The 19,144-nt window shown below is 37.6% G+C and overlaps 1 protein-coding gene and 1 long non-coding RNA gene across 11 annotated transcripts; one reads left to right on the top strand and one right to left on the bottom strand.

Annotated features, from left to right (window-relative positions):
• The first annotated feature begins 38 nt into the window (after window positions 1-38).
• LOC112200948 (importin beta-like SAD2 homolog) lies at window positions 39-7,166 on the top strand. 2 transcript variants are annotated; one of them, XM_024341958.2, is made up of 21 exons: window positions 39-250; window positions 406-584; window positions 694-861; window positions 1,396-1,506; window positions 1,599-1,676; window positions 1,840-2,036; window positions 2,132-2,192; window positions 2,355-2,429; window positions 2,541-2,618; window positions 2,734-2,796; window positions 2,879-2,962; window positions 3,051-3,229; window positions 3,497-3,536; window positions 3,632-3,772; window positions 3,951-4,070; window positions 4,151-4,366; window positions 4,940-5,116; window positions 5,275-5,950; window positions 6,141-6,337; window positions 6,573-6,714; window positions 6,816-7,166. In XM_024341958.2, exons 1-21 carry the CDS (start codon window positions 109-111, stop codon window positions 6,980-6,982), a joined length of 3,291 nt encoding a protein of 1,096 aa, XP_024197726.1. In that variant the 5' UTR covers window positions 39-108; the 3' UTR covers window positions 6,983-7,166. The 2 variants fall into 2 exon arrangements, with proteins under 2 accessions (XP_024197726.1, XP_024197724.1); XM_024341956.2 differs by having other exon boundaries at window positions 5,269-5,950.
• On the bottom strand, window positions 7,037-18,959 carry LOC112196546. Of its 9 annotated transcripts, none has more exons than XR_005810049.1 (3): window positions 10,731-18,959; window positions 10,285-10,320; window positions 7,037-7,992 (listed from the first exon to the last, which is right to left on the bottom strand). It is a non-coding gene; the product is annotated as an uncharacterized LOC112196546 (long non-coding RNA). The 9 variants fall into 9 exon arrangements; XR_005810045.1 differs by lacking the exon at window positions 7,037-7,992 and adding an exon at window positions 8,973-10,044 and having other exon boundaries at window positions 10,663-18,959; XR_005810048.1 differs by lacking the exon at window positions 7,037-7,992 and adding an exon at window positions 8,973-10,044.
• Window positions 18,960-19,144: the final 185 nt, after the last annotated feature.

Raw genomic sequence — 19,144 nt, 5'->3', positions numbered from 1 at the left:
CGATTTCTTTCCCGCGCAATGACTTTGACCTTTTAGTCACACTCCCACTCTATTTTGGCAGCTCAGCGAAATTAGGGTTTTTGCTAGACAGAGAAGAACCAAAAAGCTATGGAGGTCGCAGCTCAAATCGGTCAGCTGCTAAACGCCACCGTCAGCCCCGATTCCGGCGCCGTCCATACGGCAACCGAAGCCCTCGATCGCCTCTCTCAGCTCCCCGATTTCCCTTACTATCTCCTCTCCATCTCCGCCGGTAATTACTAATTTCTACTCCTTAATTAGGGTTAATTAATTAGACTCATATACCTGCTCTGATTGTTTTATTATCAATGTGAAATGTTAGTGAAACGGTAAAATTTCTTGGAAAGATTGACGTGAGTGAGTTGGTGAATTAATTTTCAATACCAGGAGGTGAAAATCAAGGTCAGAAAATCGCTGCGGCTACATACTTAAAAAACTTCACTAGGAAAAATGTTGAAGGGCATGTTTCGGATTCGAAACCGAAAGTCAGTAAGGAGTTCAAGGACCAGCTCTTGCGAGCTTTGCTGCAATCCGAACCTGCGGTCGTTAAAGTTTTGGTTGAAGTGGTATGCAATTTCTCTGTGCAGTAGCTGAAATTTTGCTGCTATTAGTTGCGGTTGCGAGATTTTGATGTGTGAGATTTGTTTTAATGTTTTTTTTTTTTTCGGATGGCAGTTCCGGGTTATTGTTGTTGCTGAGTTTGTTAAGCAGAATTGGTGGCCTGAACTTGTTCCTGATCTGCGAGCCGCCCTTGAAAATAGTAACCTTATTAGTGGTGCAAACTCTCAATGGAACACCGTTAATGCCCTACGAGTTCTTCATGCACTTGTTAGACCTTTTCAGGTAATTGCTACTTTCAATTCAAATTGATGTGAAAACATTTAGAGATTTACAATTACAGAATAGAATGTAGGGAAATTAAGTGGGAAATATGTACTTATATTTGGGGGAATTGGTTTAAGAAGTTATGGTCAGTAAACCTTAAATATAGATAAGAATTTATGTGACAGGTATAAACCACAGTTTTGATGATACTTTTTGATCTTTGTATGCTATAAAATCAACATTTGTTTTTTCTTTTATGTTTGTGTTTCTAATTTTGGCTGGTTTGATGACATCTACCATATAACTTAAGCCAATTTTGTACAGGGTATCATATTAGTTTTATGTTTGAAGTTTCCATTTTTTCTTATAATTGCATGTGACTTGTCGTCTACATATTTTTTTCTTTTCCATTTCTCAAATTTTTTGTTTCGGAATACCAGTTTCTGTGTGTGTTGCAAACCATGCTATATTCTTTAATATATGTCTGTAATAATATCTCTGAGTGGCCTCTCACATGGTAAAGTGGCATATAAACCACACTTTTTCTGGCAGTATTTTTTGGAGGCTACAGTTTCAAAGGAGCCAGTACCGCCACAGCTAGAGCTAATTGCAAAGGATATTCTTGTGCCTTTGTTAACATTATTCCATCAAATTGTTCAAAAGGTTATTGTCTTTTGTACTTTACCCTTGTTTCCCTCACACCCTTTCTGATCTTCTATGAGACTTTACAATGATGGATTCTATGTATCAAACAGGCATTGGGTACTCATGGTATGACAGACGTGGAAACAGAAAATTTACTTCTGATTGTCTGCAAATGCATGTATTTCACTGTAAGTAAAAGCTCTTGTTTATGACTATGGAACATGTGCACAACTTATTTTGCTTAATTTTCTTTTTATCCCCACACACCTGTTTATGTGTTTATTATTTTGATTTTGTTTATTATTATGGTTGTTGTACTTTTTAGTTTTTGACATATCGTTATGTTGATAGGTGAGGTCGCATATGCCATCTGCTTTAGTGCCTCTTCTACCTTCGTTTTGTCATGATCTAATTGGCATTCTTGATTCTTTGAGTTTTGACTGCGTGATAACTCCAGACAATGGGTACCAGATGAGGTTAAAGACTGGAAAAAGAAGTCTGCGCATTTTCTGTTGTCTCATTACTCGACACCGGAAGTATTCTGATAAGTAATAAAACAGTTAAACAGTGATGTATTTAGTTCTCTTGTACTAAAGGATCGTTGTGGTTAGTATTCATGTTTTGTACTCTTTTACATTTTTAGGTTGATGCCAGACATTGTAAAATGTGCTCTGAACGTAGTCAAATACAGCAAGAATATCAGCGTAAGTTTTTTATTGAAATTTGTAAATCATCACATTTGATCTTGATGTTTAGTTTGATTACGTCTCATTCTGAAGAAAAATGTTTCTCTGGACTTTAATATCCATGAAACCTGTTGTTTTGCTTGTCATGTTACAACTTGAAATGTAATGTTCTGTGTGCAGAAGCTTGACTTTTTATCAGAGAGGATTATTTCATTGTCTTTTGACGTGATATCACATGTTCTTGAAACAGGGCCCGTAAGTTTCTTGCTCCTGGATGCTTTAACTCTCCCATGGAATAGAAATTTTGTATAAATTTCTGAACTACATGTTCTTTCTTTAAATGAACTCACTTTCATTTGTATTCAGGGATGGAGATTAGTTTCTCCACATTTTTCATATCTGTTGGATTCTGCAATCTTTCCAGCATTGGTAATGAATGAAAAGGTAAGTTTTCAGGACAGTTATATGTGTGTGTGTGTGTGTGTGTGAAATCAGCTTGAAAGTGCTTAAAGTAAAAGTTCTTCTAATCCCCATTTATTCTGGCAATAAATTCAAGTAGGATATCTCAGAGTGGGAAGAAGATGCAGAGGAGTACATACGAAAGAATCTTCCATCTGACCTTGTAAGGGAAGCTTATAGTTTTAACGATCTTCTATGCAATTCCTTCACCATTTCGACCAATTATATACTTTGTTTTTGAACAGGAAGAAATTTCTGGCTGGAGGGAGGATCTATTTACAGCCAGAAAAAGTGCTATAAATTTACTTGGTGTTATTTCAGTGTCAAAGGTTACTCCTACTTGCTCCTTGATGAATATATATGTTGGGCATATATTTTGAACAGCATGTTTTTAAGGTCGTCTTTAAATGTCTACAGGGACCTCAAATGGGAACTTCTACTAATGCCTCATCAGCTTCATCCAAACGCAAAAAGGGTGAAAAGAAGAAGCGAAACAATCAAACTTGTTCAATTGGAGAACTATTGGTGCTTCCATTTCTGTCAAAGTTTCCAATTCCTTCTGATGCTAATCCATCCCAAACTAGAATTATGAATGAGTGAGTTCATAAACACACATCCTTACATATGAATTGTTGATATTGGAATTATATGTCATCTATACTTAAAAATTTGTTATTTTCAAGTTATTATTTTCTTCTGTTGGTATTTTTCTTTTTCATTTCTGTTTAATCTTTGTTATAGTATGTCTCTTTTAGAAAAATTTCAGTTCCTCTTTGTCATCACCATTTTCTGTTTTGTATGTTACACACTTATCTCATGGCACTTTAAATTTATTTTTGATTATTTTATTATGATCTTGACAGCTATTTTGGTGTTTTGATGGCATATGCTGGCTTGCTAGATGTAAGGATTTCTCCTCCTGTTACTTCATAAATTTGTAACTTGAGGTATTAAAAGAGTCTGCATTGAAGATTTGTACTCGTTTTATTGCTATACAGTTTCTAAGAGAGCAGGAACCTACACATTCAGCAACTCTGGTTCGATCTCGGCTGCTACCATTGTATAATTTATCAGTGGGCCCACCGTTGGTTGCTGCTGCAAACTGGGTGCTGGGAGAACTGGCATCCTGTCTACCTGAAGTGAGACCGTTTCCTTGCCATCTGCTTTGCTTATGCTTTATTTAAATCAGAAGTCGATCTATGCACTTTTTTTCGTCAAACCATCATGAACATTTATGCATCTAATATTCCAATATACTTCCCTGGAAACCTTATTCTAGTTGTGATAGCCCACTTTCTGATTCTGTCTCATTTTCAGGACATGAGTGCAGATGTGTATTCCTCATTGCTAAAGGCATTGGCTATGCCCGACAGCAGCGATACTTCTTGTTATCCAGTGCGGGTATCTGCTGCTGCAGCCATTGTAGCGCTTCTTGATGTGAGTCACAAAAACAATCCTGTACTTGTGGGTTAAACAACAGCATTATGGCTTTAACTGATCTTATATTCTATCTTCAGAATGACTATCCACCACCTGAGTGGCTTCCTCTCCTTCAAGTTGTGATTGGTAGAATTGGCCGTAACGAGGAAGAAAACTCTATTTTATTTCAGCTTCTTAGTTCTGTGGTGGAGGCGGGAAATGAAAATGTTGCAGTCCATATCCCATATATCATTTCATCATTGGTTGTGGAAATCTCAAAACGTATGCCCCCTGGTCTGGAGCCATGGCCTCAAGTATGTGTCGATCCATATACTGTTGCATGGTAGCTTGCTTATTGTATTGATTAATGCATTAACCAACTAGTGATTGATGCACCTGATGGTTGAAAGGAGAGTGAAACAGTTTTGCTATAAAATACAGAATCACATAAATATTGTATTACACTGCTTGATCAATTTGACCCAAGATAGCATAGGTTGTCCATCAGATCAGTACTGCTTTATTTGGATTTTTCCTCCTTGCATTCATGCTAGCCCTATTATGCAAGTTGGAATGTAAATAAAATTTGCCTGATTCTGACTGTGCTTTTGGAATGTTTTTAGGGTTTAGAATTTTTTTCTTTCTTTAGATCGTGCTTGCTGTTATGCAACTAGTTTGCCTGGTTCTTTCCGGGCATAGAGTTGATTTTTTTTCTTACATTCATACTTCCCGGTTTATATAATAGTCACTACATTTCTGTTGATTGATTCTGTTGTTGCATGCGTTCAAATGTTAATCCCTAAGTTATCATCATTTTTTTGTAAAGTAATAACCTGCACCAATTTCAACTATCAGTATAATACTGATGAAGTGACACCTTATGTCAGATGGTTGAGAATGGCTTTGCAGCATTAGCAGTGATGGCTCAAATTTGGGAAAATGATATGTCTGAAGAACTGGAAGAGAAGGAATCCAGCCAAAACTTTCTATCAGGTCAAGCTACTATCGGCAGAGCTTTCTCTGATCTCTTGCAACAGGCTTGGCTCGCACCAATGCATATATCGGTTAGTTTAGGACTTCTGCTATTAGATAATAGGTTGACAAAACTCCATTTTCTTGCTTATTCCGCCCTTCAGTCAGTCATACTTTAATCAGTTTTGTGATAGGCATCTGGGTTTCAAATTGTTACGTCTGTTGATTTCTGTTTCTTGACCAGGATCAGGAAGATAATGCTCTACCCCCTCCATCTTGCTTAGATTCTGCATCAACGCTACTTCGATCCATCATGCTATCTGTTACTGGAAGTAATGTAATTCTAGAGCTTAAAGTACCAGAGCTATTATTAGTTTGGGCTGATCTGATTGCGGACTGGCATGCTTGGGAAGAATCAGAGGACATGTCAGTCTTTGAGTGCATTAAAGAAGTTGTCAGTCTACACAGTAAGTATGGGCTGAAGAATTTTATTGTAGGACAGATGCCATCTCCTCCAGCTCCACCTGTTCCCAAGCATTCTGTAATAGAAGGTATTGGTACTTTTATAAGTGAGGCCACTTTACAATATCCATCTGCAACATGGAGGGCTTGCTCTTGTATCCATTTGCTGCTACATGTCCCAAGTTACTCATCTGAAACAGAAAACGTGAAGCAGTCATTAGCAGCAGCATTTTGTCAGGCAACATTTTCTCGTTTCAGAGAAGTTAAAAGCAAGCCTGGATCTCTCTGGAAGCCTTTGTTGCTTGCTATATCATCGTGCTATTTATGTTCTCCTGAAGTTGTAGAGAGTACATTGGAGAAAGATGGAGATGGAGGCTTCGAAACCTGGTTAGCTGCCCTCGGATTGGTTTCCACTAACTCTTTCAAACCGGGGCTATCAAGAGAGTCAGAGATAAAGTTGATTGGTGAGTATTTTGGTAGCTGAATCTTGAGGGCAAGATTTCCTTGTGTTAGGTTCTTGGCTTCTCCTATGATTAGAGTTTACCACTCAATAGTGTTATTTGTGATAATTTGTATCCACTAAAGTTAACAATTAAATAGCTGATGATTTAATGGCTTGGGATAACATCACTAATTGTTCTCAATAATTCTCAGCGGTGGCACTGGCTAAAGTGGTTGAACGACTACTGATACTCGGAAAGTCTGGTGCTCTGTTACGAGAATGCTTTACTTCTCTGATGGAAACTTCTGCCCGATTTAATGAAGTTGAGGAAGATAATGATGAAGATGCAGAAGAAGATATGGATGAGGAAGACGACGACGGTGAAATAGAAGACGATGACGAGGACGAGGTAAAATTTTATTACACTCTTTTCATTAGTTCCTGAAATGTTTTCTACAGACCGTACTGCCTTTCAATAGCAGGAGCTGATACGCTGCAACGTAACTTACCATTTGGGTGCTAATTTATGTTTCTTTCATAAACTACATCCATAATCTGAGCGTATGCCTGTATCGATATTGGAAAGTTAAAATTTGAGCTGCTCTGTCAGATATTGGAAAGTTAACGGTCTTATGCATATTTAGGATTCGGAGGATGATGAACATGAAGAAACTGAAGAAGAGTTCCTGAATCGATATGCTGAAGCAGCTCTTGCCTTGGAAAATGGTTCAGTTATTGAAGAGGGGGATATCGAAGATGAAGACCAGGAAATGGATTTTGAGAGAGGTGCAGATTTTTCGTTGATGAAATGACTGACTGATTACCTTTTAGATGCAATCTGTTGCTGGAATTTTGATTTTTGTGCCTTTCTCATGGTGGTTTTACAGGCTGCCTAGAGGAAATTGATCTGCAAGAAGTTGTGACGTTACTAGTGAAGAAGTATCATCCCATTGTCATAGAAAGACAGGAGGCATATCCACCAGAGCTCATTTCAAGATTTGTCGAGTATTTCCCGCAGTGTAAGATTTTCTTCCAGCATTATTTGAAGTGTTGAGTTCTGCAGACCCTCTATGTTGCAATTTTTTCTTTTCTTTTTACCGTGGTTTGATTTCAAGAAATTTTGTGAGACCATTTTGTTACAGAAAGTGAAGAAAAGAAAGTTGTGGTAATAAGCATAAATGACTGTAAATCAAACCGGCAATCTCATTTTTTTGGTACATGAGAGTTGGTCCTAGAAATGCCATGGATATCATCCATCACAATTTATAGACAAATGGAGGAATGGAAGGACATATGCAAAGCCCCAACTCGTGATCGGTACTTCTCTTTTGGCTAGACCTGCAGCCACCATATTCCTCTCACGATAAATATGCAGAATGAATCAGAACTCAGGGTAAGGATAACCTCGGGATTAGAGAGGCAGGATGGAGATCAATGTCGGAGCCTATAGATTCAAGAGGATAGCTGAATCAGTTTCCACTGCCAATGTTCCTCGTAAAGCCATAATGCCAAATTCCTCTGGCACCAATTAAAGCCATTATGGGTTCGAGAACCATCCAACTTTAATTGGAATTGGCCAACACAAGGTTTTTGCTAGCACTCCATCTCAGTTCTACTGACAGAAATACTGAAGAATAACGGTAGCAGTATTATGTGACCATCATCAAAGATATACTTGTTACGCCATTTCCAAACAAACCAACAGGTGTAAAACGAGACCAATCCAATCCCAAAAACTCGCAATTTCTTTGCCATCCAATTATCCCAGTCAACGTTTAATACCTACTGTCCTAGTAATGGTAGCAGCCATTCCAAATGGCATGTATCCCTGAACAAATGAATCATAAGACTCAGGTTGCCAGGGCAATGTTTACACTTTGGATTCATAGTAAGGTGCCTATAAACTCGGTGTACATTAGTCAAAAGTCTCCATCTAACAAGGAGCCAAGAGAAGATTTTCAATTTAGGATGAATAAGCTCCCAGATACCTTTTCCAGTTTCCATGCCCCACACATAGGTTGACCATCATCAACAGTGCTATTGTAGACACTTCTCACAGTAAATCTGCCATCAGGGGACAAAGTAAGGAAGTCCTTTTCTCGACTGGCTATTCTATGGATAAATGCCACCTTTTCCCCTTCCAGGGTGCTTGCTTAAAATGTAAAATAACAAATGTATATGCCAACTAGAAAGAATTTCAATCTACATTCATTTACACACATGCAGGAAGTTCATAAATCAGCATACAATTCATCCACAATCAAGTATAACGAGCTGCTGCTGTGCTAATCAAGTTTGTGCTTCAAACAGGAGGCTTCTTTCTGTTTGTTTAATTTTGTTGTTGACTTTATTTTTCACTTTTGTATAGATATGCATTTGAGGGTAAAGCTCACTACGTCTCCTGCTAGGCATACATTTTTTTTTTAATTACTAAAATTCTCTCACACTGTCAAAATTCACCACAAAATATATATATATATATATATATATATATATATATATATATATATTTTTGAAGAGATTCAAGCCCAACCAAGGTTTTCAATCATAAATCCGCAAACAACACTAACGCGGATGCAAACAAATCCAAACCCAAACCAGCAATCTCTTAATCTATTCATTATAACCTGACAAAAATTCCACACCTTACATTTCAACTAGAAAACTTAAAGGAACATAACATTCACACACAGTGTCCCTCCTACATAGTTAAAAGAGTAACTACCAGCAAGTAATGTTAAATGTTCTTGTGAAAACTGTACCTTGATGTCATTGAGATGCCTATAAACTTCTAGCAAAATTCTGAAGATGTATTAGATTTCATGATTCAGCAGCAGAACAATAATAATGAAAGAAAGATGCGGGACATGTTCCAACAATCAAGTTCACCATGAAAGAAGATGCGGGACAAATTCAAATTCATTTTGTTCCAACAATCAAGTTCACCATGAAAGAAGATGCGGGACAAATTCAAATTCATTTTGTTCCAACAATCAAGTTACTGCAACTATTTGACAGACTCGAATTCAATTGTACAAAATCACTTAATCAATACAGAAAAATACTTTACCAATTTCAGAAGATTGAACAAGAATCAATATAGTGGAACACAAGGATTTGAACCTTGATCTTCTCGAAATCTTGCAAGTTGCAAGCTCGAGAGCTCTACCATATTTGAGCTACATTCCATTAACCTAACCTAATTAACTACATAGTAATTACATCCTACATACCTAATCATAGCATTACACAATTGGTAATATTTTCCACCAAGCAAATAGCATTCAACCACACATTTCTTAATATATACAAACCTAAACCTAATAAACTCGGTGCACATTAGTCATAGCACTACTCGTTATAGTTTCCCCAAGCAAATAGCGCACACATACTAACCTATATCTAAGACAGAACCAAAGCTGAACTGAGCTCGAAAACATAGCATCATGCCCCAAACAAACCAACTCCAAAGCATAAAACCACCACCAGAGAAGAGTAAACAAGGTATCCAACAGGGAGAACTTGGAGAAGAGGAATGCAGCTCAATACAGATAATGCAGCGCAAACACCAACTACTATAAAAGCAGACAACCCTCTTGTTGCGAACACTAGAGGTCAACACCAAGCCAACTTTTGAATAATGAGACAACATAAAGTGATCTTCATTTCAGAGTTCTTCATATGACACTTGACGAGGCACAGAGAAGAACATAAATGATCTTCATTCAACAAACAACTGTTTTATACTCAACTATACATCAACCAGCACTTTTAACAACAACAAGACATCACCCAAGCAGACATCAACCAGAAGAGCAGAAACTACTGAATTATCTGCAGATAAACAACTTCTGCCAGCCAGTTTCAACACTGAAACCTGATATCATCACACTAGGGAAAACCCTAAACCCTAATTTTTGACCAGTAGAATAGGTGAAAAACCCTTCGAATACAATGCAGCAAGTACCATTAGACATCACAGCCAAATTGTTGTAGCAACCAATAATATGAGAACATAGGAATCAAATTGACCCCCGGACCACAAAACTGCCCGTCTTACCAACAGACCAACCAAAATAAAAACCCACTCTTGGAAAGAAATCTTCTCTACCAAACCTGAACATAGACAACACTATCACCATCAGTTGGGAGGTCAGATTACTGTTGGTATGATAAAAAATTAGGGCAAAGAAGAAACCCCTACAGCAGACCCCATACAAATTTTAATAAGCAGTCTTTACAGAGGCATAAGAAACCCTAAACTCACATAAAAACAAGATCATCAAACCAGCATAAGAACAAGAACAATCAATGAATACGAATGAACAGAGGCAAGGATCCATGATGATACCAAACCTATTTAGTGATTATCTTTTCGCGAAATCACAGCATCTGTAGATAAAAATCCCAAACACAGTATTAACAAAAGGACTCAAATTTTTTTGAGAAGAATCAAACACTGGAAAAAAAAAAAAAAAAAAGAACTCCTGGAACACAACTAAACCACCCAAACTCCAGCTCGCCATGCCAATGGACCAGGGAAAAGAACAAACATAAGTGCGGCAATGAATTGGCCACAGAATAAAGCAGAAACACATAAGTGAACCCGATGTTTAGACACCAGTGATACAGCAGTCTAAATCCTCCTACACTAATAACCAAAAGAAGTGATAAACCAGAAAACAGCTTCCCCTATGAATTCAATAATGGAAACTTCAAAAATTTAATCCATACCTAACAACAGAAACAAGTGACAAGCAAGCATAAGCAACCACTATGAGATAAAGACAAGTAATACCAACCCTTAATCAGCATTGAGGAAATCGTACCCCCTCTGAAGAAACACAGCAGCATCTGTAGTTAAAACCCAAGTGAAAGTCACCGAAAGATAACAAAATGATAAATTAATGGCCAAAACCGATAAAGAAGTTGCTTGCTAAGCCTAATACGCCTAATACACAACAACATGTGCATGAGCCAAAGGAAAGAATTCAGAAACACCTTTTGTTCCAAAACTGCAGTAAGGATAATAAACCACTGAAACCTTGGAAGAAAAATCTGTAGCCACCACCAACGCAGCAGCCATAATCCTCCTGAAGGACACCAATAACAACCACAATCCATTCTAAATCTAGCAGGTAGTGGAAACAAGAAAAACATTCTAAACCTAGCAAGTAGTAAATAACACCAAAAACCAAACAACTGTATCACAGTAGCGCTCACTATACAAACGTCAACAGTCTCTCCAAATACCAGCCAAACCCCAAGAACACAACCGATGAGAACAATGCAATGATATCTAAGCAAAATACTCAAACCTGCTACAGGAATAAGCCGTCCAAGAATCCTGAATAGAAAGCAGTAGCAAGTCCAACACCACAACCCACCAAATTCAAGGTTTGATACTTGATGGTAATTTGCCAAAAATGCAGAGATCTTCTCAATAAATATTCTAATTAGAAACCTGAGAAGAACCAAATATTGATTGAATTATTGAAAGTACACAGAAACCCAATATTGGAAAATCTAAATCTTAACCCAATATTCAACCCTACTTTGTGAATGATTCAGAACTCCACATTCATAACAAACCAACAAACCCCCTCATGCAGATATCCAAAATCCTCTGGCCATCAAATACTGTCTACAAACACTATCCATGATTCACATATTCACATCTTAACATCAAGTCTATACTATATTGAAAATTTTAAGAATTTGTTGGAAAAGAACTCTTGCTTTACAATCAGTCGACCACCAAAACAAACAGAACTGAGGCAAAAATTACTCCTGCAGGCCAAATCTCAAAAAACACCAAGAAAGACCGTAACCACAATGCTGGGCCTGAAAACAAGTAGTGAAAAAACAAATTTGAAAGGAATGAGTTGACCCTTGAAAGCAAAGAAATAATCCTGCGTGTATAAGACATTGCCCACCATCACACAGCAGCCAAATCCTAAAGCAAGAACAATAGAGAAAATATCAACATCTCATTTGTAGATTAGAAAAACCAAGAAGAAATTAACAAAAGAATAAATCAACTCCCTGCAACCATAGACCCAAAAACACACAACCACTTGCATCCGCAGCCACCAACCACACCAATTCCAAACCCTAAACACACAACCACTTGCATATGCAGCCACCAACCACACCAATTCCAAACCCTAAAACACATCAGCAATATCATAACTATCTCTATCTAATTAACCGAACAGGCAATTGAAAACCAACAAAGACTTGGCATTTTCTGAATGAACACTGGTAACTAGATTTAAATTCCTAAATAACCAAGACAAGAAGCATCAAACCCTTATTTCTGAAGAGATACGTATTCCCTTCACAACCTGAAATAGACACAGCAATATTCAATCATTCCACTGTTGAATAATTGAGGGGTCCATTCTACATTGAAACATTTTCAAAAACTAAATTGTAAGCCAAGAAGCATCACATCCCTCCTTCAGAAATCCATACTGATCAATAAGTTCCAATCATGGGAATCAAAATTTTCAGAACTTTTGAAAATGACAAGAATTTGAGAAACAACAAAGTAATGTGATCAGAATTGAACTCTTGACAAAGTCAAGTTGATTGCCTAGAACAATTGAAACCAAAGCACAGAGTTGTGCCCCTGCCCCGCTATAAGCACTTGCAGCCAGCAATATCCCAACACCAATTAACGGTATGACCCATCAAAACTATTGCAGAAGGAACAAAGTTAAAATTTGTTTAAATACTGAAAATAGACAGTTCAGTATATGTTGAAAGAAGGTTACTCAGATTGAAAATTTTATGAAATTAAACTCGAGCCAAGAAGCATCAAACACCTTCCTGAAGAAGTACCTTCAACCATGGCAGCTCCTCTCACAACCCTGAAAAGCACATGCAGACCAACACTCCAATCATATGATTGCTGAATGACTTGCTAATCCATAAACAGAAAACTTGCAAACACTAAATTGTAACCCAAAAATCATCAAATCTTTTCCTACATGAATGATCCTAGTCCTAGCAATAAAAGCAGAAGTGCAGATTCTCCGACTTTGTGAAACCATGCCAAACCCTGATACACTAACATGGTATGAGCCAAACAAAGTATTCAGTAATTAGTTGAAAAAAGGTCTATTGAGAAGGAATGAGATGATTGCTGAAAATCGACAACTAGTCATTGTATGAAAAATCCTCCTACACTCGTTAACAAGAAAAAAAAAAAAAAAAAAAAAAAAGACTTTTAAGAGAATTTTAACAGTAAAATACGAGTTGATCGCCCAAACCAAATAAATCCGAAAAAGGCTATTCAACTCCTGCCCAGTACTTCCAGCCATCCTAAATACACCCATGAAAAAATAATGAGGTTTTGGAAGAGAATGAAGATAACAAAAAAGATTTAATCCCTGATACAAATCAATAAACGTAGCATGAGTGCAAAAAGAATTCAAGCAAAATTTTATTTTAAAAAGGTAGAGTTTGTTAAAAAGGAACAGGTTTGACCGATGAAACCAACTGATGAACCCCAAATCCTGCTTGTATTGCAAACACTGCAGCCGAAACTCCAAAATTCTCCTAATTAAAGAACACCAACAACAACTCATCTAAACCAGAGCAGACACCTGAAAGGAAAAAAAAAAGAAAAAAAGAATGATTGATTGCCAAACCAAATACAGCCGAATCACATAATTTAACTCTGCCCAGCCCTTGCACCTACAAATACCAGCCAAATCCTTAAAATCAAAATAGGGTTTAGAAATAATGGGAATTGGGAGATGATTGAATGAAATAGATTTGATTTGGGAAACCAAAGGAAGCTCAAGCACATGAAGCACCACAGCTGCTTGCTAGCCATCACCAGCACAATACCCGCACACCTAAAACAGAGCAAGGAAAAACTTTTGACACACTTGGATTTAAAACATGCCCAAAACCAAAGTTTCAAAAAATATTGCCAAGGAATGAGTTGATCACTGCCAAACCAAGGTATTTAACAAATATTTAGAAGGTTGATCCCTGAAAACTGATTAAGCCTGAGAACAAAATCTCCTAGCCACCACCACCACCGAGCCGTATCCTAAACCAATAGGAAAACAATCCATCCATAACTCAGATCTTAGAAGGCAGATAAAGAAGTTAATAGTTTCAAAGGAAGGTAAAAATAGCAGATTTAATCCGAGTGAACCAATAAAAGCTGAAGCTCTGGCCATTGCTATATGTACGGACTGCAACCTTCACCGACCAAATCCTAAAATCACATCAATGAAACTACAATTTCTGGGAAGGAATAAAGAAATTAAAGACACAATAATTCGATCTCTGCAAACCAATAAACCGATTTACAAAGCCGTTTGCTTATATAGACCGCATCAGCCATCACCACCAAACCAGTCCAGTCCTATATCACACCAACAAAAACCAGAATCGATCTCCATCAAAATCAAATCATCCAACCCCAAAAACAATGAATCATGAAAAATTCTTAAGAGATGAAACAAATTAGCCAAGGAACAGAATGAGTTAACCGCCAAAACCAATCATGTAACATCTGCAGACTGCAGCCATCTCCGAATTAAGCCAAACCCTAAGATCACAGCAGCAGCAACAACCACAAAACCATAACGCTTCTCCATCAAAACCGAGAAATCCAACCACAAAACAACAAATAAGGAAAGACTTTAAGAGGAGCAGCATATTAGCAAGGGGATGACTGGATGAATTGGCTTTTATTAGCACACCAGCAAAGCGAAAATCCAATTTCAATATCTAATAACGGCAAGTGTAGCGTTGTAATTCTATAAATATTAATACACGTCCTCTTCAATCCTGAAAATACACCACCCCTATATATCATCCATGAAGTTCAGAATGTTGAAAGAATCAAACCCCCTCATGAAGAAGTGCATTTCCCCAATTTTACAACCTCCTCTAACAACCCTGCACATGCAGAACATAGTTCCATCATATCATTGTTGAACTAAACGGTAAAGCCAAGAAGCATCAAACTCCCTCATGCATGAATCCCTACTCCTAGCAATAAAACCATATCCATATACAGAATACAATATGCGGACCAAAACAGAGAGCTGTCAGTACCCAACCGTTTTAACGTCACTCAGTATGATTTCAGAATTGGAAAGTCCTTTACAAATTCAGCTCTGTAAACAAAAACCAAACACTACTTATGAAACATAAAGAAAAACAAGAATCAATGAACATTTTGAAAAAGAAAAGATTTGAAGGAAAGAACAAATTGCAGAAACCAGGGAACTCCTGCTCGGTAAGCCAATCCCTGATACACATCAATAAATGTAGCATGAGCGCGAAAAGAACCGAAGGAAAAAAGTTCATTTTAAAAAGATAGAAAGTTAATTAAGAAGGAACCGATGAAACCAAATGAAAAACCCCAAATCCTGCTTGTATACCCCAAATCCTGCTTATATAGCCATTGCAAATACCGCCGCCAAAACTCCAAAATTCTCCTAATTAAAGAACACCAATAACAACTCGATCTAAACCAGAGCAGACGGGTGAAGAAAAAATTAGGGAAAAAAAAAGTTGAGATTTTGAAAGAAACAACAGTCGATCGCCAAACCAAATACAGCCGAATGAACATATTTTTACTCTGCCCAGTGCTTGCACCTACCAATATAGCAGACAATTCCTAAAATCAAAATCAAGATAAGGTTTGGGAAAAAATGGAATAAATTGATTCTGGAAACCAAAGAGAGTCGAAGCACACGAAGCACCACAGCTATTAATCGAACATTTTGATATAAGATAAAAGATTTGAAGGAACAAACAAATCGCAGAAACCAGGGAACTCCTGCTTGGTTAGCCAATCCCTGATACAAATCAATAAAAGTAGCATGAGTGCAAAAAGAATTCAAGCAAAATTTTATTATAAAAAAGGTAGAAAGTTTATTAAAAAGGAACAGGTTTGACCGATGAAACCAACTGATAAACCCCAAATCCTGCTTGTATTGCAAACACTGCAGCCGAAACTCCAAAATTCTCCTAATTAAAGAACACCAATAACAACTCAATCTAAACCAGAGCAGACACCTGAGCGAAAGAAAAAAAAAAAAAAAACAAAAGAGAGAGATTTGAAAAACAGAATGATTGATTGCCAAACCAAATACAGCCGAATCACATAATTTAACTCTGCCCAGCACTTGCACCTACCAATACCAGCCAAATCCATAAGTCAAAATCAAAATAGGGTTTAGAAAAGAATGGGAATTGGGAGATGATTGAATGAAAGACTTGATCTAGGAAACCAAAGGAAGCTCAAGCACTCGAACCACCACAGCTGCTTGCTAGGCTAGTCATCACGAGCACAATACCAGCACACATATAACAGAGCAAGGAAAAACTTTGATACACTTGCCAAACCAAGGTATTTAACAAATATTTAGAAGGTTGATCCCTGAAAACCAATTAAGCCTGAGAACAAAATCTTCTAGCCACCACCACCACCGAGCCGTATCCTAAACCAATAGGAACACAATCCATCCATAACTCAGATCTTAGGAGGCAGATAAAGAAGTTAATAGTTTGAAAGGTAAAAATAGCAAAATTAATCTGAGTAAACCGATAGAAGCCGCAGCTCTGGCCATTGCTATATGTACGGACTGCAACCTTCATCGGCCAAATCCTAAAATCACATCAATAAAACTACGATTCCTTCCCAGAAATCGACACAATAATTCGATCTCTGCAAAACCAATAAACCGATTTACAAAGCTGTTTGCTTATATAGACCGCGTCAGCCATCACCACCAAACCAGTCCAGTCCTGAAATCACACCAACAAAAACCAGAATCGATCTCCATCAACATCGAATCATCCAACTCCAAAAACAATGAATCATGAATGATTGTTAAGAGATGAAAAAAATTAGTCAAGGAACGATACGAGTTAAACCGCCAAAAACCAATCATCCGTGTCCAACATCTGAAGCCATCTCGAAATTAAGCCAAACCCTAAGATCACAGTAGCAACAAAAACCACAAAACCATAACCATTCTCCATCAAAACCGAGAAATCCAACCATGAAACAACAAGGAAAGATTTTAAGAGTAACATATTAGCAAAGGGATGACTTGGCTCTTATTAGCACACCAACAAAGCGAAAATCCAATTTCAATATCTAATAACAGCAAGTGTAGGGTTGTAATTATATAAATATTAATACACATCCTCTTCAATCCTGAAAATACACACCACCCCTATGTATCATCCATGAAGTTCAGAATGTTGAAAGACATCAGCATTTTTCAAGTACAGATTCTGTAATTAACATATTTAGCCAAGAAGAATCAAACCCCCTCATGAAGAAGTGCATTTCCTTAATTTTACAACCTCCTCTAACAACCCTGCACATGCATAACATAATTCCATCATATCATTGTTGAACTAAACGTAAGCCAAGAACTCCCTCATGCATGAATCCCTACTCCTAGCAATAAAACCATATCCACATACAGAATACAATAATGCAGACCAAAACAGTGCTGTCAGTACCCAACCGTTTTTAACGTCCTTTACAAATTCAGCATCTGTAAATAAAAACCAAACACTATTTATGAAAGATAAAAGAAAAAAAAGAAATCAACATTTTGAAAAAAAAAAAATTTGAAAGAAAAGATTTGAAGGAAAGAACAAATCGCAGAAACCAGGGAACTCCTCCTTGGTAAGCCAATCCCTGATACACATCAATAAATGTAGCATGAGCGCGAAAAGAACCTAAGGAAAAAAGTTTATTTTAAAAAGATAGAAAGTTAGTTAAGAAGGAACCGATGAAACCAACTCAAAAACCCCAAATCCTGCTTGTATCGCCATTGCAAATACCACCGCCAAAACTCCAAAATTCTCCTAATTAAAGAACACCAATAACAACTCAATCTAAACCAGAGCAGACAGGTGAAGAAAAAATTAGGGAAAAAAAAAGTTGAGGTTTTGAAAGAAATAACAGTCGATCGCCAAACCAATTATACAGCCGAATGAACATATTTTTACTCTGCCCAGTGCTTGCACCTACCAATATAGCAGACAAATCCTAAAATCAAAATCAAGATAAGGTTTGGGAAAGAATGGAAGATAATTGAATGGAATAAATTGATTCTGGAAACCAAAGAGAGTCGAAGCACCACAGCTGCTAGCTATCACCAGCACAAATACCAGCACACCCTAAAACAGAGCAAGAAAAAACTTGATCCACTTAGAACTAAAACGTGCCAAAACCCAGGTTTCAACAAATATTGAAAAGAGATGTGTTAAATGAGTTGATCACTGCCAAAACCAAGGTATCAAATTGAGAAGGAATGAGTAGATCACTGAAACCGAATAGAACTCCTAGCCGCCACCACTGAGCCGTATCCTAAACCAATAGGAACAAAATCCATCCAAAACTCAGTCGAAGGAGGCAGCCAAAATCACATAATAGTATTAAATAGTATAAAAGGAAGGTGAGTAGATCAGATATAATCCGTGCAAAACCGATAAAAGCCGAAGCTCTGCCCATGGCTATATGTACGGACTGCAGCCTTCACGGGCCAAATCCTAGCAACACATCAACAAAACCACGATGCATCACAATCCATATCGAGTCAAGGTTTTTCTGAGAAAGTTATAAAAGATTTTTAACGAAACGATAATTCCATCTCTGCAAACAACCAATTAAACCGATTTACAAAACCGTTTGCTCCTTGGCAGCCACCGCCATCAAACCAGTCCAGTCCTAAATCACACCAACAAAAAAACCAAAATCGATCGATCTCCATCAAAATCAAATCATCCAACCCCAAAAACAACGAATCATGAAAGATTGTTAATAACGAATCATGAAAGATTGTTAACAGAAGAAACCGTGTTAACCGCCGAAACCAATAAACCACGGCTCTATAACATCGGCAGCCATCTCCAGATTAAGCCGAATCCTATTAGCACAGTAGCAAAGAGATTTTGATATCTACAAAACCAAACGAAGGAGAGAGAAGCTCTGAACCTGGACGCCTCGCCATAACCGACGTGTTGTAATGAAGGATGCGAGGCGCCTGTGGGGGTTATTTATAGTGAGTCGGGGACGATATGAAGGGCTAGGATTAAGCGGTAGTGGGACAAATGGACGGTGGAAGTTAAAGTCAATAACGGTTGGCGATGAGCTGGCGACGCGGTATTTCTGAGGCGGTTTGTGATGCCTTCAACCCAACGCAACCTTCTC

Source organism: Rosa chinensis, chromosome 4 (genome assembly GCF_002994745.2).
Source record: "Rosa chinensis cultivar Old Blush chromosome 4, RchiOBHm-V2, whole genome shotgun sequence".
In the NCBI taxonomy this organism is placed as follows: domain Eukaryota; kingdom Viridiplantae; phylum Streptophyta; class Magnoliopsida; order Rosales; family Rosaceae; genus Rosa; species Rosa chinensis.
The sequence above is the reverse complement of the archived record's forward strand: the minus strand, read 5'-3'. Positions and strand labels throughout refer to the sequence as shown.